Source organism: Siphateles boraxobius, unplaced genomic scaffold (assembly GCF_051911475.1).
Source record: "Siphateles boraxobius isolate OS27281-9 unplaced genomic scaffold, OSU_SipBor_1 46, whole genome shotgun sequence".
NCBI classification, from domain to species: domain Eukaryota; kingdom Metazoa; phylum Chordata; class Actinopteri; order Cypriniformes; family Leuciscidae; genus Siphateles; species Siphateles boraxobius.
In genome coordinates, this window is record NW_027509097.1 from 17,002,939 (window position 1) to 17,023,932 (window position 20,994).

At 38.0% G+C, this 20,994-nt stretch overlaps 3 protein-coding genes across 12 annotated transcripts in view; 1 reads left to right on the top strand and 2 right to left on the bottom strand.

Annotated features, from left to right (window-relative positions):
* The window catches only part of arhgap17a (Rho GTPase activating protein 17a), a 31,589-nt gene extending 18,322 nt beyond the window's left edge, over window positions 1-13,267 (top strand). The window contains exons 8-20 of one of the 2 annotated variants that reach the window (XM_077201091.1): window positions 1,029-1,097; window positions 1,229-1,310; window positions 2,682-2,809; window positions 4,319-4,430; window positions 4,517-4,598; window positions 4,679-4,759; window positions 6,447-6,560; window positions 6,644-6,735; window positions 6,832-6,988; window positions 7,346-7,609; window positions 8,339-8,466; window positions 9,732-10,265; window positions 11,740-13,267. In XM_077201091.1, coding sequence (XP_077057206.1) covers window positions 1,029-1,097; window positions 1,229-1,310; window positions 2,682-2,809; window positions 4,319-4,430; window positions 4,517-4,598; window positions 4,679-4,759; window positions 6,447-6,560; window positions 6,644-6,735; window positions 6,832-6,988; window positions 7,346-7,609; window positions 8,339-8,466; window positions 9,732-10,265; window positions 11,740-11,855 — 1,959 coding nt within the window. In that variant the 3' untranslated portion in view covers window positions 11,856-13,267. The remainder of the gene's footprint in view (window positions 1-1,028; window positions 1,098-1,228; window positions 1,311-2,681; window positions 2,810-4,318; window positions 4,431-4,516; window positions 4,599-4,678; window positions 4,760-6,446; window positions 6,561-6,643; window positions 6,736-6,831; window positions 6,989-7,345; window positions 7,610-8,338; window positions 8,467-9,731; window positions 10,266-11,739) is intronic. The other variant, XM_077201092.1, reaches the window with a different exon arrangement.
* shisa9a (shisa family member 9a) overlaps window positions 1-20,994 on the bottom strand; it is a 736,130-nt gene that overhangs the window by 355,252 nt on the left and 359,884 nt on the right. The window lies entirely within an intron of this gene.
* The window catches only part of grid2ipb (glutamate receptor, ionotropic, delta 2 (Grid2) interacting protein, b), a 35,651-nt gene continuing 29,128 nt past the window's right edge, over window positions 14,472-20,994 (bottom strand). For all 9 annotated transcript variants that reach the window (XM_077201102.1, XM_077201099.1, XM_077201094.1 and 6 more), the window contains one exon: window positions 14,472-15,633. In XM_077201102.1, the coding sequence (XP_077057217.1) occupies window positions 15,562-15,633 (72 nt within the window). In that variant the 3' untranslated portion in view covers window positions 14,472-15,561. The remainder of the gene's footprint in view (window positions 15,634-20,994) is intronic.

Here is a 20,994-nt window from a genome sequence, read left to right on the forward strand (position 1 = left end):
TAAGAACGATCTGAAAAGTGTGGGGGAGGGGGGCGCATCATACACCTCATCTGCTTGGTTCATGAATACTAATTAGATGACAACATTAGCTCAGTTGTTCTAATTGATTTGCTGGAAGGAAAGTAAGTGGGCACTAGCCATGGGAGGATTGTTCAGCCAAGCACAATGAAATTCTCCAAATATAATTTTTAATATAAATATAAGTGATGCTTTCAGAAGTGGGGGGTGAATCTTGAGATTTTAGATTTTTCTAAAGGCAATATTACACTACTGTTTAATTGCTTTTTAGCAGGGATGCATTAAATTGATCAAAAGTAACTGTAAATACATTTGTATTGTTACCAAAGATTAATATTTCATATTAATACTGTTATTACTACCGAACCTTTGAACGGTAGTATATTTTATAAGTGAGTATTCAACATCCATTTTCGGTTTGATTAAAAAACTTGATTTCTGAAGTCTGTTCAATGATAACCGTGGCTCTTAGCCCACAGTTTTTTTCTTTCTCAAATGGCAAATATGAGATTTCTTATCACAAATCAGTCTCAAATAAGACCAGACATCAATCTGCTAAATCCAGAAATTCATCCGGTGGCGGCTGAACCATCAAGCTGCTAGTCAGCCATATGATGACTGATTTATGATGCAGCGGTTGTTATAACTGCAAAAATCTAATGTGTAATCAGTGTTGTATTCATAGAGATTTTTTTCTTTCTGACTGAATAGTCATTTTTGGTGAGTGGAGACATGAAATAAGGTCTCAAACCTGCATCACCCGCATGAGCAATTAAGGCTCAGCGTGTTTGTTCCTGTAAAGTACGGATTGATTGCCAGGGAACACATTACTGATATAATGTATAGCTTGAGTACAAGTCAATTTGAATAAAAGTATCTGCCAAATGCATAATGGATTGTGTCAAGAGCATGTGGTTAAACACTGTGCTTGTTTCCTGTAATATCCAATTTCTCTATCTGCACTATCAGAATCATACCAGTTGTTTCAATCGTGTCAATATGTTTTTAAGGATCAACTTTCAGCAGACATGTACAATTTCTTCTCAAAGGAGGCAGACTATGCCTGCTACTATGTAATGGTAAGTTGTTTTTCATCCATGGGTTCAATAACTCAGTTGCTATGCATATTCATGTTCAGTTCCATGTTTTTTCTGCCCATTTTTCATTCTGCTGTGCATCTTTTCTTCCTCTATGTCTTCTCTGTTCTCAGTTATTAGAGGCACAAGCTGATTACCACAGAAAATCTCTCACCTTGCTCGAGAGCGTCCTGCCAACCATTCAAGCTCAACAAGGTGACGGCACAGTTTCTCATTGCTGTGTAACTGAAATAACTACCAATGAAACCTAATCTAGTTACCACTAGGCATCTGCAAAACTACATATTTTCAGATTCGATGACTAGTTGTCTAATTATAGTTCAAAACTGATTTTTTTTCAACATATTCACATGTTGCTCCTGACTTGTATGACTTTATTTTGTTGTGTAGAACATTGAACAAGTTATTTTAAAGAAGGTTTCTACTACGTTTGTCCATGTAATTAAAAGTTAATGGAGTCCAAAATCAACATAAAAATATAAAGAAAAATATTTTCAAAATATCTTTTATGTTCTGCAGAAAAAAGAGAGTTATACTGGTTTGGAATGAAATGATGGTGAGTAAATGATGACACAACTTTCATTTTTAAGTCCCTTTAAGGAAGCCTTGTGTAATTAAAGGGATAATGAAAGTTCTGTCATCATTTACTCACCCTCATGTCGTTCTGAAGAACCTATATGCATTTCTTTCTTCCGCGGAACACACCAAAGGAGATATGTTAAGAATGTTGAAAACCTAACAGGTTTGGTTCCCATTGACTTATGTTGTCTTTTTCTGTCCATACAATGGAAGTTGATGGTAACCAGATCTGTTTAGTTACCAACATTCTCTAAAACGTGTTCCACAGAAGAAAGTCTTACAGGTTTGAGGGTGAGTAAATTATGGAAGAATTATAATTTTTGGGTGAACTCTGTTTCGTAAAAAGACGTCAATCTGAAAAGAGACGATTTTTTTCCACATTTGAAAGACATTCAAATACAAACACACTAATTAAAGCACTACTGCTGAAAATATAAGAACTAAAAAATATTGTAGGAAAAATCAAGATAAACTATTAAACTGAGTAATCAGCTAGTTGGTTGTTACATGAGTTTTGGAAGTCGTAACCTTCCATAGTGACTAATGTAGATATATCAAACGGAAACTACGTGAATTTTGCCTGATGATGTATTCCAGGGATTTTCTTTGCAGTCCTCAGAGGCGCTTAACTGTTTTCGTTCTTCTTTGTGCCCATAAATCTGGCACTTGAGTGCTATAAATTGTTGTGATGGTTTCCTGCGAGCACACATGAGGCAAACAGACTTGATGTCCCAGCATGTGGCCCATGAGTAATATTTCTCACATCTCACCCACCTAGTTCATCTGCTTTTTTCAGAAGCGGTAAGAAAGAATAAAGAGGAAAAAAGAGTTTGACGTGTGGACTTAACAGCAGGATGTAGCATTTAGTGTCTTGAAAGTAGATAAATCACAGATGAATGCTCCCTCTAATTCACATCTTTTATTTTAATAAAGCGATGCTTTCAATTGATGCTGCTTGGTAACTAGTAATTTATGTTTCCCTGCCAGATTCGTGGACTGAGAAGCCAGCGTTTGGAACTGCTCTGGACGAGCACCTGAAGCGCAGTGGCAGAGAGATCGCACTGCCTATAGAGGCCTGCGTCATGATGCTGCTGGAGACTGGAATGAAAGAGGAGGTACGGCACGACCGAAGCATTTAAACAATACAATACTTGATTTGTATGACTGATGCATTGTTGATACGGATGTCCCGAGCCGATCTCAAGGATCAGTATCATTAAGCAGTGATTGGTTAAGCCAATCCTTTATTTTAAGTCAGTTGTCTCGCAGGTGTCTTGCAGTAGGTGGCGGTATGCCCCTTAAAGTGGGCTTGCCAACCACCATTAAAAGGTAAAGAAGAAGCTTAAATGTTTGAACGTGAAGCGCAAGAACCGATAAGGATTGTTCTAGCGCGTCACACATGCACATTCGAACTTCCATGTTTAGTTTATTTTTAACTGCCCTCAGACTATCTGAGATGTTGCCATAACACGTTGCAATGTGTTGCATCTTTCTTTGGACTTGAAAGACTGGCAATCTGCTTCATGCTTTCTAACTTTATCTCCACTTTTTTTCTTTTTTGCTTATTGTGCAAATAAAATACAAGGGGCCCGATTTACTAACAGCTTGCACCAACGCAGACCCTCTTTGGGTGTTAAAAGCTACTGTAAAGATTTACAGTACTAAAGACACGCAGTGAAAAATTAGCACTGATAAGGCAATGGGAAGAGAGTATTTAAATTAATCATGCAAGGTGATTTATGCCATTATTTACTGGCCCAAAAAAAGCATGTCTTAAACCAGACGCTAATTTGCGCTACTCTTGGTAGATTGCGTTGGTCGTTATGGAAATGATCCGGCTGCATCTGCATTCTTTAATTTGCACGTTGTCAGTAGATCACGCACATAGGCTCTTTTCCCATAGGCTCCTATAGGCACTTTTTTTGAATTGCATTCTCATGCTAATTTATCCTGTTTACTGAATCTGGCCCAAGAAGTGATACCATATTTATAATTGTGACCACACAGTCTGTTTACAATGTCTACCATTGTACTTTTACATCTACATCTACTTTTACAGTTTACATCTACCAATGTCTTTATACAGTGTAGAGAGAGAGAAGAGAGAGAGTGAGTATCTTATAGTAAATATAATTAATCTAGTAATTGTTATTTTAGAATTACTGAGAAACTCTGCACAGCTCTGTTTAGATTGGATTGATTTGAATAACTTTAATGAACTTGAAATGTGCACGAAGCAATATGAAAATACAAGTATCGGATCGGGACTCTGTATCGGCAGATACTCAGTATTCAATGACTCGGATCGTAGGCCCAAAAAACTTGGATCGGGACATCCCTAATTGATCTACCACTGTAATCTTTTCCAGGCTGTTCAAGTCAATGCAAATGCATTGAGTTGTGTATTGAACCACAATAGAAGTATTGTTCAACTATTACATGTGTCCACGTTGTATTGACAAATCTCTAATAGAAATTTCTCATCATGTTGCATCATGTTGCATCATGTCACTGCAACTGTCAAATAAACATTTAATAATATGTTAGAAGATGAATTTGGGTCTTGGCTTTCTAATTGTCTAAATATACCTGCAAATATGCTCTTTAATTTCGTCATTCTGCAGGGTCTTTTCAGATTAGCTGCAGGAGCCTCTAAACTGAAGAAGCTGAAGGCAGCTCTGGATTGCTCCACATCACAGCTCGAGGAGTTTTACTCTGACCCACATGCCGTTGCTGGTACAGCCTGTTTTGTTGTATGTAGAAGTAATGTGTCATTCGCACTTAATGAATGTTAATTTGGAATCGTACTCTCCTGGTTTAAGGAGCATTAAAGTCGTATCTCAGAGAGCTGCCTGAACCTTTGATGACTTACCAGATGTATGATGAGTGGATACAGGCATCCAAGTAAGCCATCTTGCAGTACTCTACATAATGGTTTAAAGGAATCATGTTTGTGTTGCTAATTACTGTGCTTTTACTTTAAGTGTCCCTGACCCAGACAAGCGGTTACAGGCTTTGTGGGTTACCTGCGATCAATTACCAAAAAACAACAAAGCAAACTTCAGGTATGTTTCAGTTAAATCTGAATGTGAAGTGTAATAAGTTTGTGCAAAGTTCTGGGCTTCTATGTATAAAACTGCACAGATTGTATCTTAAAATGTGTTTGCACAAATGTTTTTAGATTGATTGATTAAAGTTTTATTGTAAATCATTTGCTTATTATTTCCATATGCATATTGGCATTCAGACTCATGATACTTTGCAGTTTAGAAACTAGGACCTAGGAAATAAGAGATTATTTATATTAAAAATAAATATTATTATATTAAAAATAAATAAAATAATAAGAGTAAATAAAATTATAGTAAATAAAGTAGCTAATAAATAATAAATGCATTTCTTCTTAATATCTTTTTTTTTCCAGTAAAATATTAAGACTTAATATTTAAGAATGTATCTTGAATCTCATCGTTGTCGGGCAGAACCCTCAAATGTCCAAAACCGCACTGTTTCTGAACTCCTTGAAACGTCTCAATTGTATTCTTAAGTTTGCTTCCAGGAACGTACAGTACACATCAGAATAGAGAGGTGCTGCAAAAATGTAAAATATGTGAACAAATAATGTTTTTTCTATTCTATTAAACCCCAAAAACAAAATCAAAACTTTGAAAAGGGCATAATACAGTGCTTAGCATAAGTGAATACACCCATGCTGAAGTTGACTAAAAAGAGGAATAAAAAATCATCTTTTGGAAATTGATCTTAATGCCTTAATTAAAAAAAATAGGAAAAATCCAACCTTTAAGGACACCAATTTTCTTTGTGAATGAATAATGTATCGTAAATAAATAAATGTTCTTCCATAAAATACAGGGTGCATAAGTCAGGACACCCCTATGTTAAATTCCCATAGAGGCAGTTAGATTTTTATTTTTAAAGGCCAGTTATTTCATGGATCCAGGATACTATGCATTTAGGTTGGATTTTTCCTAATTTTTAAAATTAAGGCATTAAGATCAATTTCCAAAAGATGGATTTTTTTATTCCTCATTTTAGTCAACTTTAGCATGGGTGTATTCAATTATGCTAAGCACAAAGGTCCCCTTTAAGACAGTACTCGACAACAAATGCTAGACTAAGACACTCTTCTCCATTCCTCAAATACACAAAACATTAGCCTTTATATATATATAGTGATTCTTGAGTAAAGAAAATGCTGTACTTATCCAAACAACCAGTGCTTTATTTACAGTACCTTTGCATTTCAAACAAGCAGAGACATCTGAACTCCGTGCGGCACTTCATTCACTATAGAAGCGCTTGGAGTTATGAGGTTTGACTGACAGTTTAAAAATCCAATAGAGTTTAGTCACAAGCTCTTTTAAATGCTTTTCATTGGTTAGAAGTTTGAAAAACCCACATACAGACATAAAGGGTGATCAATAATAATGGCTTATAAGAAATAAAAATGATACAAATATATGGGTAAAACCTATTATTTTTTATAATATTGAGATATATTTAAAATATGTACATATATATTTTCTAGTGTAAAAACAAAAATGTTCTGACACCAGCAGATCACTGAATGAACCTTTTTTTAAATTAAAATTTAAGAGCATGTGTGGAAAGTTTATTTCCTTTAGAATCCCGCTTTCCCGTTTACTACAACAACAGAGGAGTTCCAGGTGGTGATTAAAAATTGTTTTTAAATTGTATTCTTCTGATTCGTGAATTTGCTCTGTTTTGCAGATACCTTATTAAGTTCCTTGCTAAGCTCGCACAGGAAAGTGACGTTAACAAGATGACCCCCAGCAACATAGCCATTGTCCTTGGACCCAATCTACTGTGGGCAAAAACCGAGGGGTCAGAATATTCTGCAATATCCAGCAAACACGCTAACTTATGTAATTGTGCCTTTTTCTAAACGCTATTCTCTTTACCCACAGGAGCCTAGCAGAAATGGCTGCTGCAACCTCTGTCCATGTGGTTACTATTATTGAACCCATCATTCAGCATGCAGATTGGTTTTTCCCTGAAGGTAGGGGCCATAAAGCTTTAAATGTATGGTACTTTCCAATGAAAAAAAGTATTGCTATCAGTTTTAAGATGAACCTGTTTCTTGTTATTCCTTCAGATGTGGATTTTAATGTATCCGGCATGTTTTCGATGCCTGCACCACTTCCAAACAACGTCAACCACCTGACCCCGCCAGATTATGACTCGGGCACCATAGAGAGGAAGAGACCTGGCAGCATGGTTGGCCCAGATGGTGAATTGCCCCGGAGAGACAGGTTAACACAAATTTCACACACATTTTTTATTAACAGTTTGATTCCCTGAATCAGTCACAACAGTTATTTCGTCTTGCTTCACAAAGATATGCAGTTAAATTGATTAGAATCAATTTAGATTGATCAATTCACTTTAATTGAGCAATTAAAACTGCGGATTAGATTGCATTCACTATTAACCTCTGGGGTATTGTCAGTTCTACTGATAAATCTCTTGCTTTTCCCTTTTAACCCTGCAGTATGTGTGATGTGAGTGGGATTTCTACCTATGCAGATGACCCTCTTGGTTTCTGTGGTGTCGCTCTCCTGGGAACTTATTAGCACTAGTGGTGTCTTTGCTGTCTTTTCTTTCTGTAGCTCTGCTAGTAAATTAATGGACCACAATCCTCGTAGAGGCAATACTGTACCTAGAAAGCAGCACGCTTCGCCTGGCTTCCAGCCCCCGCTGCCCCCAGTGGAGGCTGCAGGTAGTGCAGGGGGTCAGTCTATGACTGAACTCTTGATCCAGCAGCCTGCACATGCGGGCATGGGCTTAGAGAGCTGCCAGCCCGGGCTGGCGCTGGGGATGGCCGCCCTGGCAGCAGCACAGCAGCTTCTAGCTCAGCATACTGAGGAGATCAGGTAAGACTCCTGCAATGTGCCGGACCAGTGCAATGCATTCATGAATCAGCCTTACATGCACGTGGAGATGCTGTGGAGGGACAAAACGGGTATTTTAACTCTCTGGCTTTTCAGTAACCGATGGCTATTAGCTATGATTGATGAATTTATAAAGGTGTCTGATAACAGGGGAGTTCATGAGATAAAGCAAGTAGTATTTGACTGGTCATGTGATCTATTCATGTCTGTCCCCATTCTCTTACTCCATTTAAAACAGAACAGCTTTTATTAGGGTAAACTGTCTGACAGATAAAATATGCAAAAACTAAAATTGTATTAAAATTGTAATTCATTTTAAATGTTTGACGGAAGTGTAGCACTTTTCACTGTATACATTGTTTACACGAAATCAAGCATTTGAGAATGCTGTATAGTTGTATTACCCTACCCTCTAAGTATACTGCATGTATGCGGAAAATTTGGACATGCTTATAAAACCAACTTCATATAAAGAGCTGTGTGATAATACAGTTTACATTTTGAAATAATATAAACAGTCACACTATTCTGTATCATATATTGCTAGACCTAGAAAAGTCATGTAAATTAATAAAATCATTTTTGTAATGGTTTTTAATGGTTTTCACTTAAAAAAAAATGCGGATTGGCTATGGCTTTAACCATTTCAAACGATTTAATATTAAAATATTCCTTCAGAAAAGGCTTAAATTCTCTCCGTTTGCTTAACAGCTCAAAGAACCGAGACCCTGCTTCAACTCCTCCAGCTCAGAGAAATGGCACTGGAGGATCAGGACAGCTGAGTGTGGGGACGCCTGTGGCTGGATCTACAGGACCCAGTCCTCACATGGCTCGCAGAGGTCAGTGGACTTACCTCAAAAGTCTTTAGGCTCTGATATGCTTACAGCACAGTTCTTTTTCAGTCGTCCCTTGGAGGTAAAAATGAATTTGAAATGCCTGATCAGTGATATATTGTTAGTGAAAATCCCAACACCACCCACGTTTAGATGAATCTGTATATATGTGCTGGACGCTTTCTCTCAATAACAAAATAAACAAAAATGAGAGTGGTGAGAAGATCGGTTTAGAAATCATCCAATCATAGTGACATGGATATGTTTGCACCATCTCTGCAATTCGGCACTCCAGTCAAGTCACGTCACGTTTATTTATATAGCACTTTACACAATAGATTGCTTTAAAGATAGCAGCCTAAAGCCGGGCTCAAACTCGAAAAAGTTTTTAAATCTTATATTATTGTGAAATCTGGTTGCATCACACACATAAGGGTAATCTTCACAGATTCTCTTTATTCAAATTGAAAACCTGCACACACTACAAGATTATCATGCTAGATTTTGCACCTCACGTGATCTCACGGGGAAGCGGATGTAAACAAAATTGTGTCGCGGCAACTTGCTGTAGACATTATAAGAGCAGTCGTGTTGATGCCACATTTTGACCAGCCGTTCCTCCATCTCTGTTGTCCACCGGACCTGTAAAGCTACGTCACTTCCGTCTCCTTGTAGACTTGTCTCTCATTGGCTATTGTGGAAGTAATCATCTCGATGTAAAATCCTAAATATCAAACATGTTTTATATTGTTGCGAGCAGATCGAGAGGTTTAAGATTTGATCTGTAAATGCCTCGCATATCCAGATAATCTGGACCAAACATCAGAACCGACCGATCCCTTGGATGCAAATTATTAATATTATAATTTTTTTTTTTTTAAATTCTCCTAATGTCGGGAGGGGTAAATCGACCTGAAACTCCTGTAGTCTGAGCCTGGCTTAACAGTATTAAACATAAAAAAACGGTGTCAGTGTCACATTAAATTAGAATTACAATTTTAATTTAACTATAAATTTAGCTACTTAATTTAACTATAAAGCAGCTCTTCAGACCGAAAAGAACAAATGAATCGGAAAAGATTTCCACATCAAAGAAGGTAGAGCCCCAGGAAAGTTTGTTTTGGCTAGCTGTTTCGTACTTCAAAACAAACTTCGAGATGACGTCACACCAGTTTGTTCTTCGATTTCACTTGAAGTATATCAGGGACTTTACATGAAAGCAGCTCAGAACCCCAGAAAGAGCTCATTTTAAGTTCTCTTTTTATTTGTAGGTACAAAGAAGCCGGCCCCAGCTCCTCCTAAACCAGCCAACCCTCCACCAGGCCAACCAACCAATCAGTCAGTACAGCAAACCTCTTCAGGCACCCCTCAGTCCCTCAGCCCCTCCCCTAGACCACTTTCTAGTTACTCTCCCACCAATCCGAGCCCCACACAAACACAGGCTCAAACAAACGCGACCCCTCGTCGCTACACGAGCATCCAGCCTCCCATTCAGGCACCCAACCATCCACCCCCTCAGCCTCCCACACAGGCCACACCCCCTCCCCAACCCACTGCTCCTGCTGACCCCGGAGAAGACCCCTCCCCTCCAAGCACTCCCACTCCTCCAAGCACCCCTCCGCCCACGGCATTGTTTCACGACAGTCCCAGTCCCACGGCTCCACCGGTGTTCCAGTCAGGATCGCTTCCGAGGCCGAGGCCTGTGCCTAAACCACGCAACAGACCTACTGTTCCCCCTCCGCCCCAACCTCCAGCCACAGGAAGTGACAGCAATGGAATTTGCAGTGCTGCCTTCAAAACAATGGGTGAAGCTCTTTTATTTCCGTCACACTAGCTTCTGTTTAACAGCATGTTTGTTTGCATTTCTGTGAGGGCACATGAAGGCTGTGTCTGAATGCTGAAAGTTAGGATACGGATATAAAGAGGGAACAAACCCAGTCTGAATCCAGTGTTTGATCAACATTCTGTCTGCTAAGATGCCTTTATAAGTTATAAATGTAGTTGCTTAATCAAAAAAGTGCTAAGTTTGACAATTCTCACTTCTCGTACCAGCAAGTTATCTCATTCTTTTTTTGTTGATGAAGTGGATTCAATTGTAATACCACTGCTTTTACATAAAGATAGTTTGTCTTTTAGTAGTTTAATTAAGGCATGATTTCACATTAGAAAGCCTATACAGAGATTACACTGTATAAATGAATGTGTCCTGCTCATAAGTTTAACAGCAGTTTAAAATAAAAACAATATAAGAGTTAACAGACTAACATTTTAGAATTGCACCACCTGGCTGTGAAAACATTTGGTCACTTCATTGTCGTGAGATCATTTTGGTATATATCAGTAGTGACTGACATTTTTACAATATGTACACTTTTTTTACTTAAAAGTCCCCTTGTAGTCAATAATTGTATCCCTTAAAACTAATCTTTGATCACCAAAATGATTTAAATGTTTTTTCCTTGAAAAACATTTCTTCATGCCTTAAAATAGCTTTAATGTAACTCTACACCCTTGCTTTATTTCGTATACGCAGTTCTATGACTATGCAAATTAGCCCCGCCTGATCACACGTTGACGTAATTGGTTTCAAGGTAGTTTGTGATGTCAGAAACACCAGCGATTTCAAACCGTGTTTTTGAGACACGGCAGTTTTAAGGAGAAAATACACAGAATATTTAAGTGGGGATTCAAACTTGCAACCACTTTGCAAAAATCACCTTTTCTTAAATGAAGACAGCCATGAATATTAGTTTTGTAATTTTAATGTTGTTCTGTATATGTTTAATGTTGTGTTTATTATTATTATTATTATTAATAAATTCATAATACACTTTTATTTTACAGGACAATAGTATTATTACTATATTAATATATTTCTTCTCTGGTTTGTTTAACTTACAGCTAATAATAAAATATTTTTATTATTATTACTTCTACTACTGCTATTATTATTATTGTATAGTCATGTTTTAAAACAAATTTGTTAAAATGGTCATGTGGTCTAAAAAAGTTTTTAAAAAATTATATATATATATATATATATATATATATGAGTCTAGGGTGAATTATATCTTTATGATAAAATAGGAAATATTGGAAACTTAAAAATCATGTTGGCTGTAAAATATTGGTTGATCTCTTCCTGTCAGCATGGGGTCACAGTAAGTCAAACAGCATTTCCATTCATTAGTTCTGTTTATCTCAAACAAGCTGAATGATTTTTATTACTAACAATCCATTAATCTGTATGGTCTAACTTCCTAATCTTGTGTCTTGCAGATTCGGGGATGACATTTAAAGCACTTGGTCGAGCTCTTATTCCTGACATGGCCGTTGAGAAGCCTGTTACCCAACTGAAGGACTCAGACCTTGACACAGAGAGCACCGTCCTGTAAACATGGCCTTGACCCTGACACCCTTTCCCTTAACCAAAGGTTTGCTAAAGGGCTGCTCTTCTCACAATACCAAAGTGTTTGTCATCTTGGCTGTACTTCTCAAATATCCTACGCTTAACACAATCAACAATCCCAGTGGCACCAGGAATACAAACGACCCAAGATGTAGCATCTTTATTTAAAGCTGCTGATGACAGCAACAAAAAAAACAGGCCTGAATTGCATGAGGAACTAGGTCTGTACAGTGATGGGTGAATTTGGTGAACAAGAAACTAAATTGATTGTTATGAGGTACTTTGAGGTGAGTCTTAAGTGGCCTTAGCTAAACAAAGCAAATACTCTAAATAAAAGGTGAAAGACACTAAATCAAAAGCAAAAACTCTAGCTTTTTGTATAGCTTGTGACTGCAGGTCTCCAGTCAGCCAATACAGTACATTCCTTCTTTTCATTTGGAAGCCTTTCTATTCCAGTTTGGATACTAGTTACATGCAGTACATTGGTTTAAAGTATACAAATGCTGAATGATTCATTTTCTGCCTTTCACAGCTGATGTTTTCATAATTTTGGGGCATTAATATGACTGGAGCTAAATATATGTGGTAGAGCGCCACTCAGCTATGTGTAAAAGTAATCCGGACTGGTGCGTATGTGAAAGAGGCTATATGTTATTGGACATTAGATTGCTAAAATTAGAGTTAAAGTGTTCCGCTGTCAGTTTATGTGATGGAAAAGGTCAAAACATGTGCTTTAGTGATATCCTGGTATTGAAAACCTTATGTTATGGCTTTGTTTGTATGTTTACCAGGCCTTGACAAGGATAGCTTTGTATTCCCCTCCTTTTATCCCAGATATGGTACCAAAGTGGGGGAAAATGTGCCACTTGGATGTTATTCTTACTGTGTAATAGCTAAGAGCAGACATTATTGCTTACATTTTTTCCTCCTCGTCTCATATTCTATAAAGTCTCCATTACAAGTATTAAAATAATTCAAAATTGTTTTTACTGATATTGCAACTTAACCATTTTGACAAGATCACAAGAATGAACCCCAGTGGTGATTATCATCGGCCTGTCAATCATGTTATGATGTTTGATGAATTGATTCGTCACGTTCACATTCTGATCAATTCTCACGTGAGAGAAAAATGTAGGCGATCGTGCTCACTGTTAGCTTTTCTTTGTACATTTTCCTTGCCTTTACCATGCTGCCTTACCTAAGTACACTTACAAGAGCTATTTTACCATGGTTTGGAAAGTAACTGACTTCACACTTATGAAACTAAATGTTGATGGTGCGTTTGAAGTTCAGAGGCTTTATGTCAGAAGACTTTTTCTTTAAAGAATTTGGAAAACAGCTAAATAAATGCTATGTATTACTGCTTCAAAGTGAAATAAAAAGTGAAACAAGAAATGGTCTTTCAGTGTTTCATTATGTAGTTGTTGACTTCTCAGACTAACATTTACATTCAGTTGAATTAAATGTTAAATGCTCATTAATTGAACAACCTATTCAAGTCTTTTTGTACGTTGTCAGAGTTGAAGCTGTCATTGTGGGAAATTACACGTATGAACAACGTCAGCCTGTCTTCTCTACTCATATAATTACATTCTACGCAAGTACATTCTTTTTTCATGCCTACTTACAAAATAAATAGTTATTTTATGTGACGAAAGAAACCATAGTGATGAGAAGCAAGTACTGAGCACAGCTTTAGACGATCAAATTCCTATCTACTGTAGACAGAGGATACTGGGCAGTTATGCAGTGTTGTGGATTTTCCTATAAAAAAACATTTAACTGCAGGACAAACACAATAGCCAATCATAATCAAGACAGCTCTAATACATTTTCATGCATTAATATTGGATTTAAATAAACCTAAACAATTGTGCTGTACACTGTAAAAAACATAGTTGGTTTAATTTGGTTACCTGGTTGCCTTAAAATTGAGAAATTAAATATTTTAGTTAATACGGTGGAGATTTGTTTAATCAACAGAAACTCAAAGTATTGATAAATCCGAACCACATTAATTGAGTTGATTTGACTGATAACAAATCATGAAAATAATATTTTACAGTGTATAGACCTTACATTTGGCTTTTCTTCTCATTCAGATGTTTCTGCACCTTAGATTCGTGTAAAGGATATAAACACAATCTCATTCCAACATTCTAAAACCTATCATTTATTTATGAAGAAAGAATTTAGCCTCATAGGATTTGTTTGTGTGTTTGTGTTCATGTATGATTAAAGGGTTTGAGGGTCTTGAAGAGGCTGGCAGAGGTTTATTATCAGTAATTTTCATGTATCCTCCTTACTCTATGATGACAGGGTGATATATACATATCTAAGATCTTTTGTATTTGAAGCACTTATAGCGTTTCCTAGTAACAAGGACATGGAATATTGGATATGGAAAGTTCCTCGAGAAAAAAAAACTGATTTATGTGTAATAGTGAAAGTATAAATGTAAACTTTTCATATGTGGAAAATATATTAATTCCTTTGTGAGCAACATTTTGAGGGAAAAAATCAAAGCGTGACTCAGAGATGCCACAGCTTCATTAAAACAGTTACGGTAAAAAAATAAATAATAATAATTACACAGAGATTAATGTTCGCAAAAGCGTATTTATTCAGGCAAAACAAATTAGACATCTTAATAAAACGCAGCAATATGTGGCCTGTTGATATTGAAGCCGATATGGAACTGCTCAGGAAAACACTAGGCTAGTCACGCCAACAGTTTGTACACATATTAATTTACAACTAATTATTTTGATAAACAAGTTAAATATAACAAATTGATACAATCAAAACGTTAATACATTACATAAATAGAAATACTTTGCTACATGCAAATGCAAATAGTGTTTTCTCCTCCTCTATGGTCTTTGATTTAGAGAAATAACGGAGGTTCTGACAAAGAAAAATACACATGACACAAAGACAGGCAATAAGGAAGATCATGCATTTGTTCAGAACAGAAGGCGTCAGGAAGAAATGCATTATGTTACCTTAAACAATAATACCTAAAAAAGTCAGACAAGCTACATACTCGTGTTAAAATAGCAGATGGTTTGTGTACCCTTCTGCCATTTAATAATGCGATGCTTTATCGTCGTCTTTTCATAGTTGAAAAACGATTTTGTGATGTAAAACTCACCACAGATTCACATGCGAGATGGAACCACCGATCAACTGTACAACTAGTCTTGCAATACAGATTTGGAAACTAGTTTTAGAGAAAGTGTGTGCACTCTTGTTCGGCTGTGGTATCAGCAAATTACAATGGAGTTCAACAATAAAACACTAATACTGTGAAGAATTTAAATCTCATTTGAAACTTCTTTTGTGTGTTAAAATACATTTGGCATGAGGATGAGTAAACATTCATTCACCTCTGTACCAAAAATATACCATCAAAAATACCCTCAATTCTCTCCACATGAAGTGTTTATGTTACCGTTACATTCTAAGCAGCAAATCTCATAACAAAATTAATAATAATTAAGCTAAATTAATATACTTTCTCAATGAACAGGCTGAAGTTCTGTATAAAATATATATTCTTTATTCTAAAGATATTTTTAATTCATCCAAGACATTTTAAAGTAAGGTTTGTCCTTTCACGCTATCAAGTTCTCTGTGTTTGTTGGCACATGGGCATTCTGGGTTAGAGACAGCAGATGCTTTTGCTTTCACCAGGCCAACGGCGAGGCTATTCGGGGGCTTCTGGGGTTTTCAGTTCCTTGTGTCTCGCTCAGTGCTCTCTATTGAAGAGAAACACAGCAAATTCTCACCTCAGGTGACTTTGGTGCCAATTTTTACCCCCACTTTTATTGTTAATTGTACAAAACAAAACCGGGAACAACCAAAAACATAAGGCACATGATGAACAAAGCAAAAATAGGCTATTACATATACAGTCATGTGAAAAAGAAAGTACACCCTTTTGAATTCTTTGGTTTTACGTATCAGGAGTCAGGACATTCTGAAAATCATCTGGTCTTTAGCAGGTCTTAAAATTAAGTAAATTCAACCTCAGATGATAACAACATGACATATTTACACCGTGTCATTATTTATTTAACAAAAATAAAGCCAAAAGGGAAAAGCCATCTGCGAAAAACTAAGTACACCATATGATATGATGTAGAACCACCTTTAGCAGTAATAACTTGGAAGTAATTGTTTTCTGTATGACTTAATCAGTCTCTCAAATCGTTGTGGAGGAATTTTGTCCCACTTTTCTTTACAAGAGTGCTTCAGGAGTTCTACGAATTCTGTGGAAATTGATAAAAGTGGCATGGGAAAAGCAGGTTGTACCTAGAGCATGGCGCCGAGCAGGTGGACTCTTTATACCTAAAGAAAAAGATGCTACAAGCATCAGTCAGTTTCGTCCTATTTCACTATTAAGCGTCGAAGGTAAGATTTTCTTCAGCATTATTGCGCAGAGATTGCGCTTCATTGACACTTCAGTTCAAAAAGCGTGTATTCCAGGGTTATCAGGATGCTTAGAACACATCAGTGTTATCTGGCAACGAATTCAATCAGCTAAAAAGGAGAGGAAGGAGCTCCACGTGACATTCCTGTATTTGGCTAATGCATATGGTTCAGTGCCACATGAGCTTCTCTGGGCATCATTTGATTTTTTTTAGAGTACCAATGTCAATAACAAATTTAGTGAAAGCCTATTTTGGAGTTTTGCAATTAATTAATGGTGAGTCAATACCAACAGTTTCTGAGAAGCCACTGAAGAGTCTTGGGAGATGGTACGATGGGGATCTAAAGGACGAGTGGGGAGAAGTTAGACGACAAGCAGTGGAAGGGTTGAAGAGCATAAACAACTGTGCTCAACCAGGCAAACTAAAACTCTGGTGCTTTCAGTTTGGTCTACTGCCAAAGTTGCTGTGGCCACTGACTGTGTACGAGGTTTCTTTGACAACAGTGGATAAGCTGAAAGCGTTAATAAGTTCATACATCAGGAAATGGTTGGGAGTTCCACGCTGCCTCAGCAGAGTGGGACTTTATAGTAAAGGAGTATTGCAGCTGCCAGTCTCTGCTTTAACCGAGGAGTTTAAGTGTGCCAAGGTCAGACTGGAAAGGACTTTAGCATAGTCACGCGACAAAGGTGTAAGGAAGGCAGCCCCTGTGGTAAAAACTGGTAGAAAGTGGTCAGCAAAGAAATCTGTAGTAGAGGCAAAGGCTGACCTTCAAATTGGGGATATCGTGGGACAGGTACAGCATGGAAGAGGGGGTTTTGGGCTCAGTTTAGCTCCTCCTAAATGGCTCAAGGCAGGCCCAGCTCAAAGGAGGAAGCTTGTAGTCAACGTGGTGCGAAAGCAGGAGGAGAGGATGAGATGTATAAAGGCCATTTCCCAGGCCAAGCAGGGAGAGTGGATGAGATGGGAGAGTGTGGAACAACGCAAAATGGGCTGGCAAGACCTTTGGTCAATGGAAGAGAGTAGGATCAGTTTCCTTATTAGGTCAACATATGATGTTCTCCCATCACCGCAGAACCTAAACCTCTGGGTAGGAGAGGATCCCTCTTGTCCTTTGTGTTCATCACCTGCCACATTAAGGCACATTTTGACAGGATATAAGGTGGCTCTTAGCCAAGGTCGGTTTACTTGGCACCATGACCAAGTCTTGCGATGTTTGGCTTTAGCATTGGAAGGCAAGCGTAGTATGACCAATAAGTTGCCGCCTGTTCTAGAAAAACATTACACGCAGAAGACAATATTCCTCCGCCCAGGCGAGCAACCTCCAAGAACATGCTAACACCAATTCTCGCCCAGGACAACTGGAAGCTGCTAGGGACTGGAAGATGCTGGCTGATCTTGATCAACGGCTTATTTTTCCACCTGAGATTGCCACCACTAACCTACGACCAGATATTGTTTTGTGGTCTGGATCAGCATGCATTGTTCAACTGATAGAGTTAACAGTGCCATGGGAGGATGCGGTAGATGAGGTATATGAGAGGAAGAAACTGCGGTATGCTCATCTGGCCACTGAAGCAGAACAGCGAGGATGGAGAGTCCAGGTTTATCCAGTGGAAGTGGGTTGTCGAGGTTTTGTGGCACACTCTACAACCCGGTTCCTCAGAGACGTCGGATTCAGTGGCCAAGAGTTGCGTCGCACAGTAAAGAACTTATCTGAAGCAGCAAAAAGGAGCAGCAACTGTTTGTGGTTTAGACGGAAAGATTCTAGCTGGCTGTGTACAGGCCGCCATCCTACGGTTTCGTAGAATTCTTGAAAATTTGAAGAGTCTGTTGGTTTATTTGTATAGGTTGTATAGTATTTACAGTCATTACGTTCCTGTGTATATTGCGTGAATGAAGGGTGGTAAGGCAGATATTGTGTTTTGCGGTAGGTGGTATGCCATACGGAACCGTTGCCACTGAAACTGCATATTAACGCACCAGTGGGGCTCGACAGCCTTAGTCAAACGGGTTGGCTCGTATGGTTGGGTTGCGGAGAGATTGTGAGATTGTGGTTAGGTCTCAGCAGCAGGAGGGATGTAGAGGTCAGTAAGCTGGGCTGAGTTGAGTGGGGGACGGAGGGGGGTGACTCTGGGACGCTAGAGTCACTGTCGAGCACTCTTGAGGTGTCGTGGGCTAGTCAACGAAACACTGAGGACGGAAGGTGCCCACTTGAAGACCCTAGAGATGTCCCCTACTCAGCTCAATCCAGACGGTTGTCATGGGGGGACCGCACTGTGGTTGCAGCCGTTGTGTGTGCTGACGCGTGTTAACACTAGACAGAAGGAGATTTACCTCACCATATGGAAAGAAGTTTAAATGGATGGAGAAGTATAGGTTACTGTAAAGCTATGTCTTAGTTGGTGCTTATGTTGGCGAAAGCCGAGTACAAATCAGCATGAAGTTTTAACATCTCTCGTGTAATGGAAATCACAACGTTGCTTCAGTTCATTGAGGTTTGTGGGCATCTGTTTATGCACAGCTCTCTTTAGGTCCCGTAACAGCATTTCAATTGGGTTAAGGTCTGGACTTTGACTGGGCCAGTGAAACACCGTGATTCTTCTCTTTTTCAGCCATTCTGTTGTAGATTTGCTGACGTGCTTCTTATCATTGTCCTGTTGCACGGCCCAATTTCGGCCAAGCTTTAGCTGTCGGACAAATGGCCTTACATTTGACTCTAGAATGCATTGGTATACAGAGGAGCTCATGGTCAACTCAGAGACTGCAAGCTGTCCCAGTCCTGTGGCTGCAAAACAAGCCCAAAATCATCACCCCTCCACCATTGTGATGGACAGTTGATATGAGGTGTTTGTGCTGATATGCTGTGTTTGATTTTCGCCAAACATCTCCACTTTGGTCTCGTCAGTCCAAAGGATATTGGGTCTCATTAGTATGCGTACACACAAATTTGTGAGTGAAATCTGTGTACGAACGTTTTCACGAACAAATCATGATTCGTCTGTAACTTTCCTTCAAAAATGTATTCTTAATTACAAATATATGTAGGAACAACTGAAACCATTCATACGCAAAAATGACATACTCTTGGTGGCCTAATAAACATGTTAAGATGAAATTTAATAGGCTATATTTCATCATTTATAGCCCTATCAGCTCTGCATAAAGACGCAGATATGCATATGTACAGCTGGCTAATCAGGGGACTGTAATCTTTGTATAAAAGGGGTTTATTGCTTTTGAAATTTTTCTGAGGATGGCACTCTTGGCGTTGCTCTGGGATCTTGCTGTGTGTGCTCTCGGGTGAAAACACGTCTTTAGAGAGCGTCATGTTTGCTGAGAGTAATGAAAGAAAAGGGTGAAATTGACATGGTTTTGGTGTGTTTTGTGTAAATTACTTACCTCTGGCATGCGGTCGCTCGTTTAGAATACTCCGAATTCATCAACATTTAGAACGAGGTTCTAACGTGTTGTGAATTAGACGGAAAGTTTTCGTGAGAAGTCCAAATGTTTGTATAAATACGAATAGAGGACACAATTATTAGTGAATGAATGAGACCCATTGTTCCAGAAATCTTGTGGTTTGTTCAGATGCAACTTTGCAAACCTAAGCTGTGCTGCCATGTTCTTTTTAGAGAGGAGAGGCTTTCTCCTCGCGACCCTTCCAAACAATCCATACTTGTTCAGTCTTTTTCTAATTGTACTGTCATGAACTTTAACATTTAACATGCTAACTGAGGCCTGTAGGGTCCGAGGTGTATCAATTGGGTTTTTTGAAGTACATGGTCTGGCCTTAAGGTGAATTTGCAGGGACGTCCACACTTGGGAAGATTGGCAACTGTCTTGAATATTTTCCACTTGAGGAATAATCTTCCTCACTGTGGAATGATGGACTTCAGATTGTGGCCTTGTAACCCTTTTTAGATTGATGACCAGCCACAATTTCTTCTCTAAGATCTTTGCTGATGTCTTTCCTCCTTGGCATTTTGTTAACACACTCCTGAATGCTCTGTACCAGCAAACTGCCAAAACTTCTGCTTTTATAGAGTTGGTCACGCTTGCTAATGATCAGTTAATCAAAGGCATGCTACTTACCCTCTTAAATCCTATGGAAGCAGTAAGGGTGCACTTAGTTTGTCACACATAGCTTCTCCATTTTGGCATAGTTTAGGTTAAATAAACCATGAAACATAATATTTATATTTACCTAATTTTAAAATCTGCCAAGTACTAGATCATTTTATACTATGTCCTGATACTTCAAATCATAGAATTCAAAAGAGTGTACTTTCTTTTTCACTTTCTTTTTTATATACTTCTATAAATACTTCTAAAGCATTTATTCATCTTAATTACTGTTAATTATAACATTTACTAATACATTATAAAATCAAAGTTGTATCTGTTAATGTTATTTAATGGCCCCAAGCTAACATGAACCAACAAACAATTACCTATCATTAGTAAAGATGAATAAATACTGTAAATGTGGTAACCCTTTACATAAATCCTTTATATATGCATTATATATGGCTTCCAAATCCTTTATATATATGCAATCTCTATATGCATTATAAAGGTATTCATAATGTACGTTATAATGCGTTACATGTTTTCATAAATAATAGTAACCAAAGTTAAAATGCATTATAATATTTGCAGATTCTTTGTTACATCAAAAATGTCTTT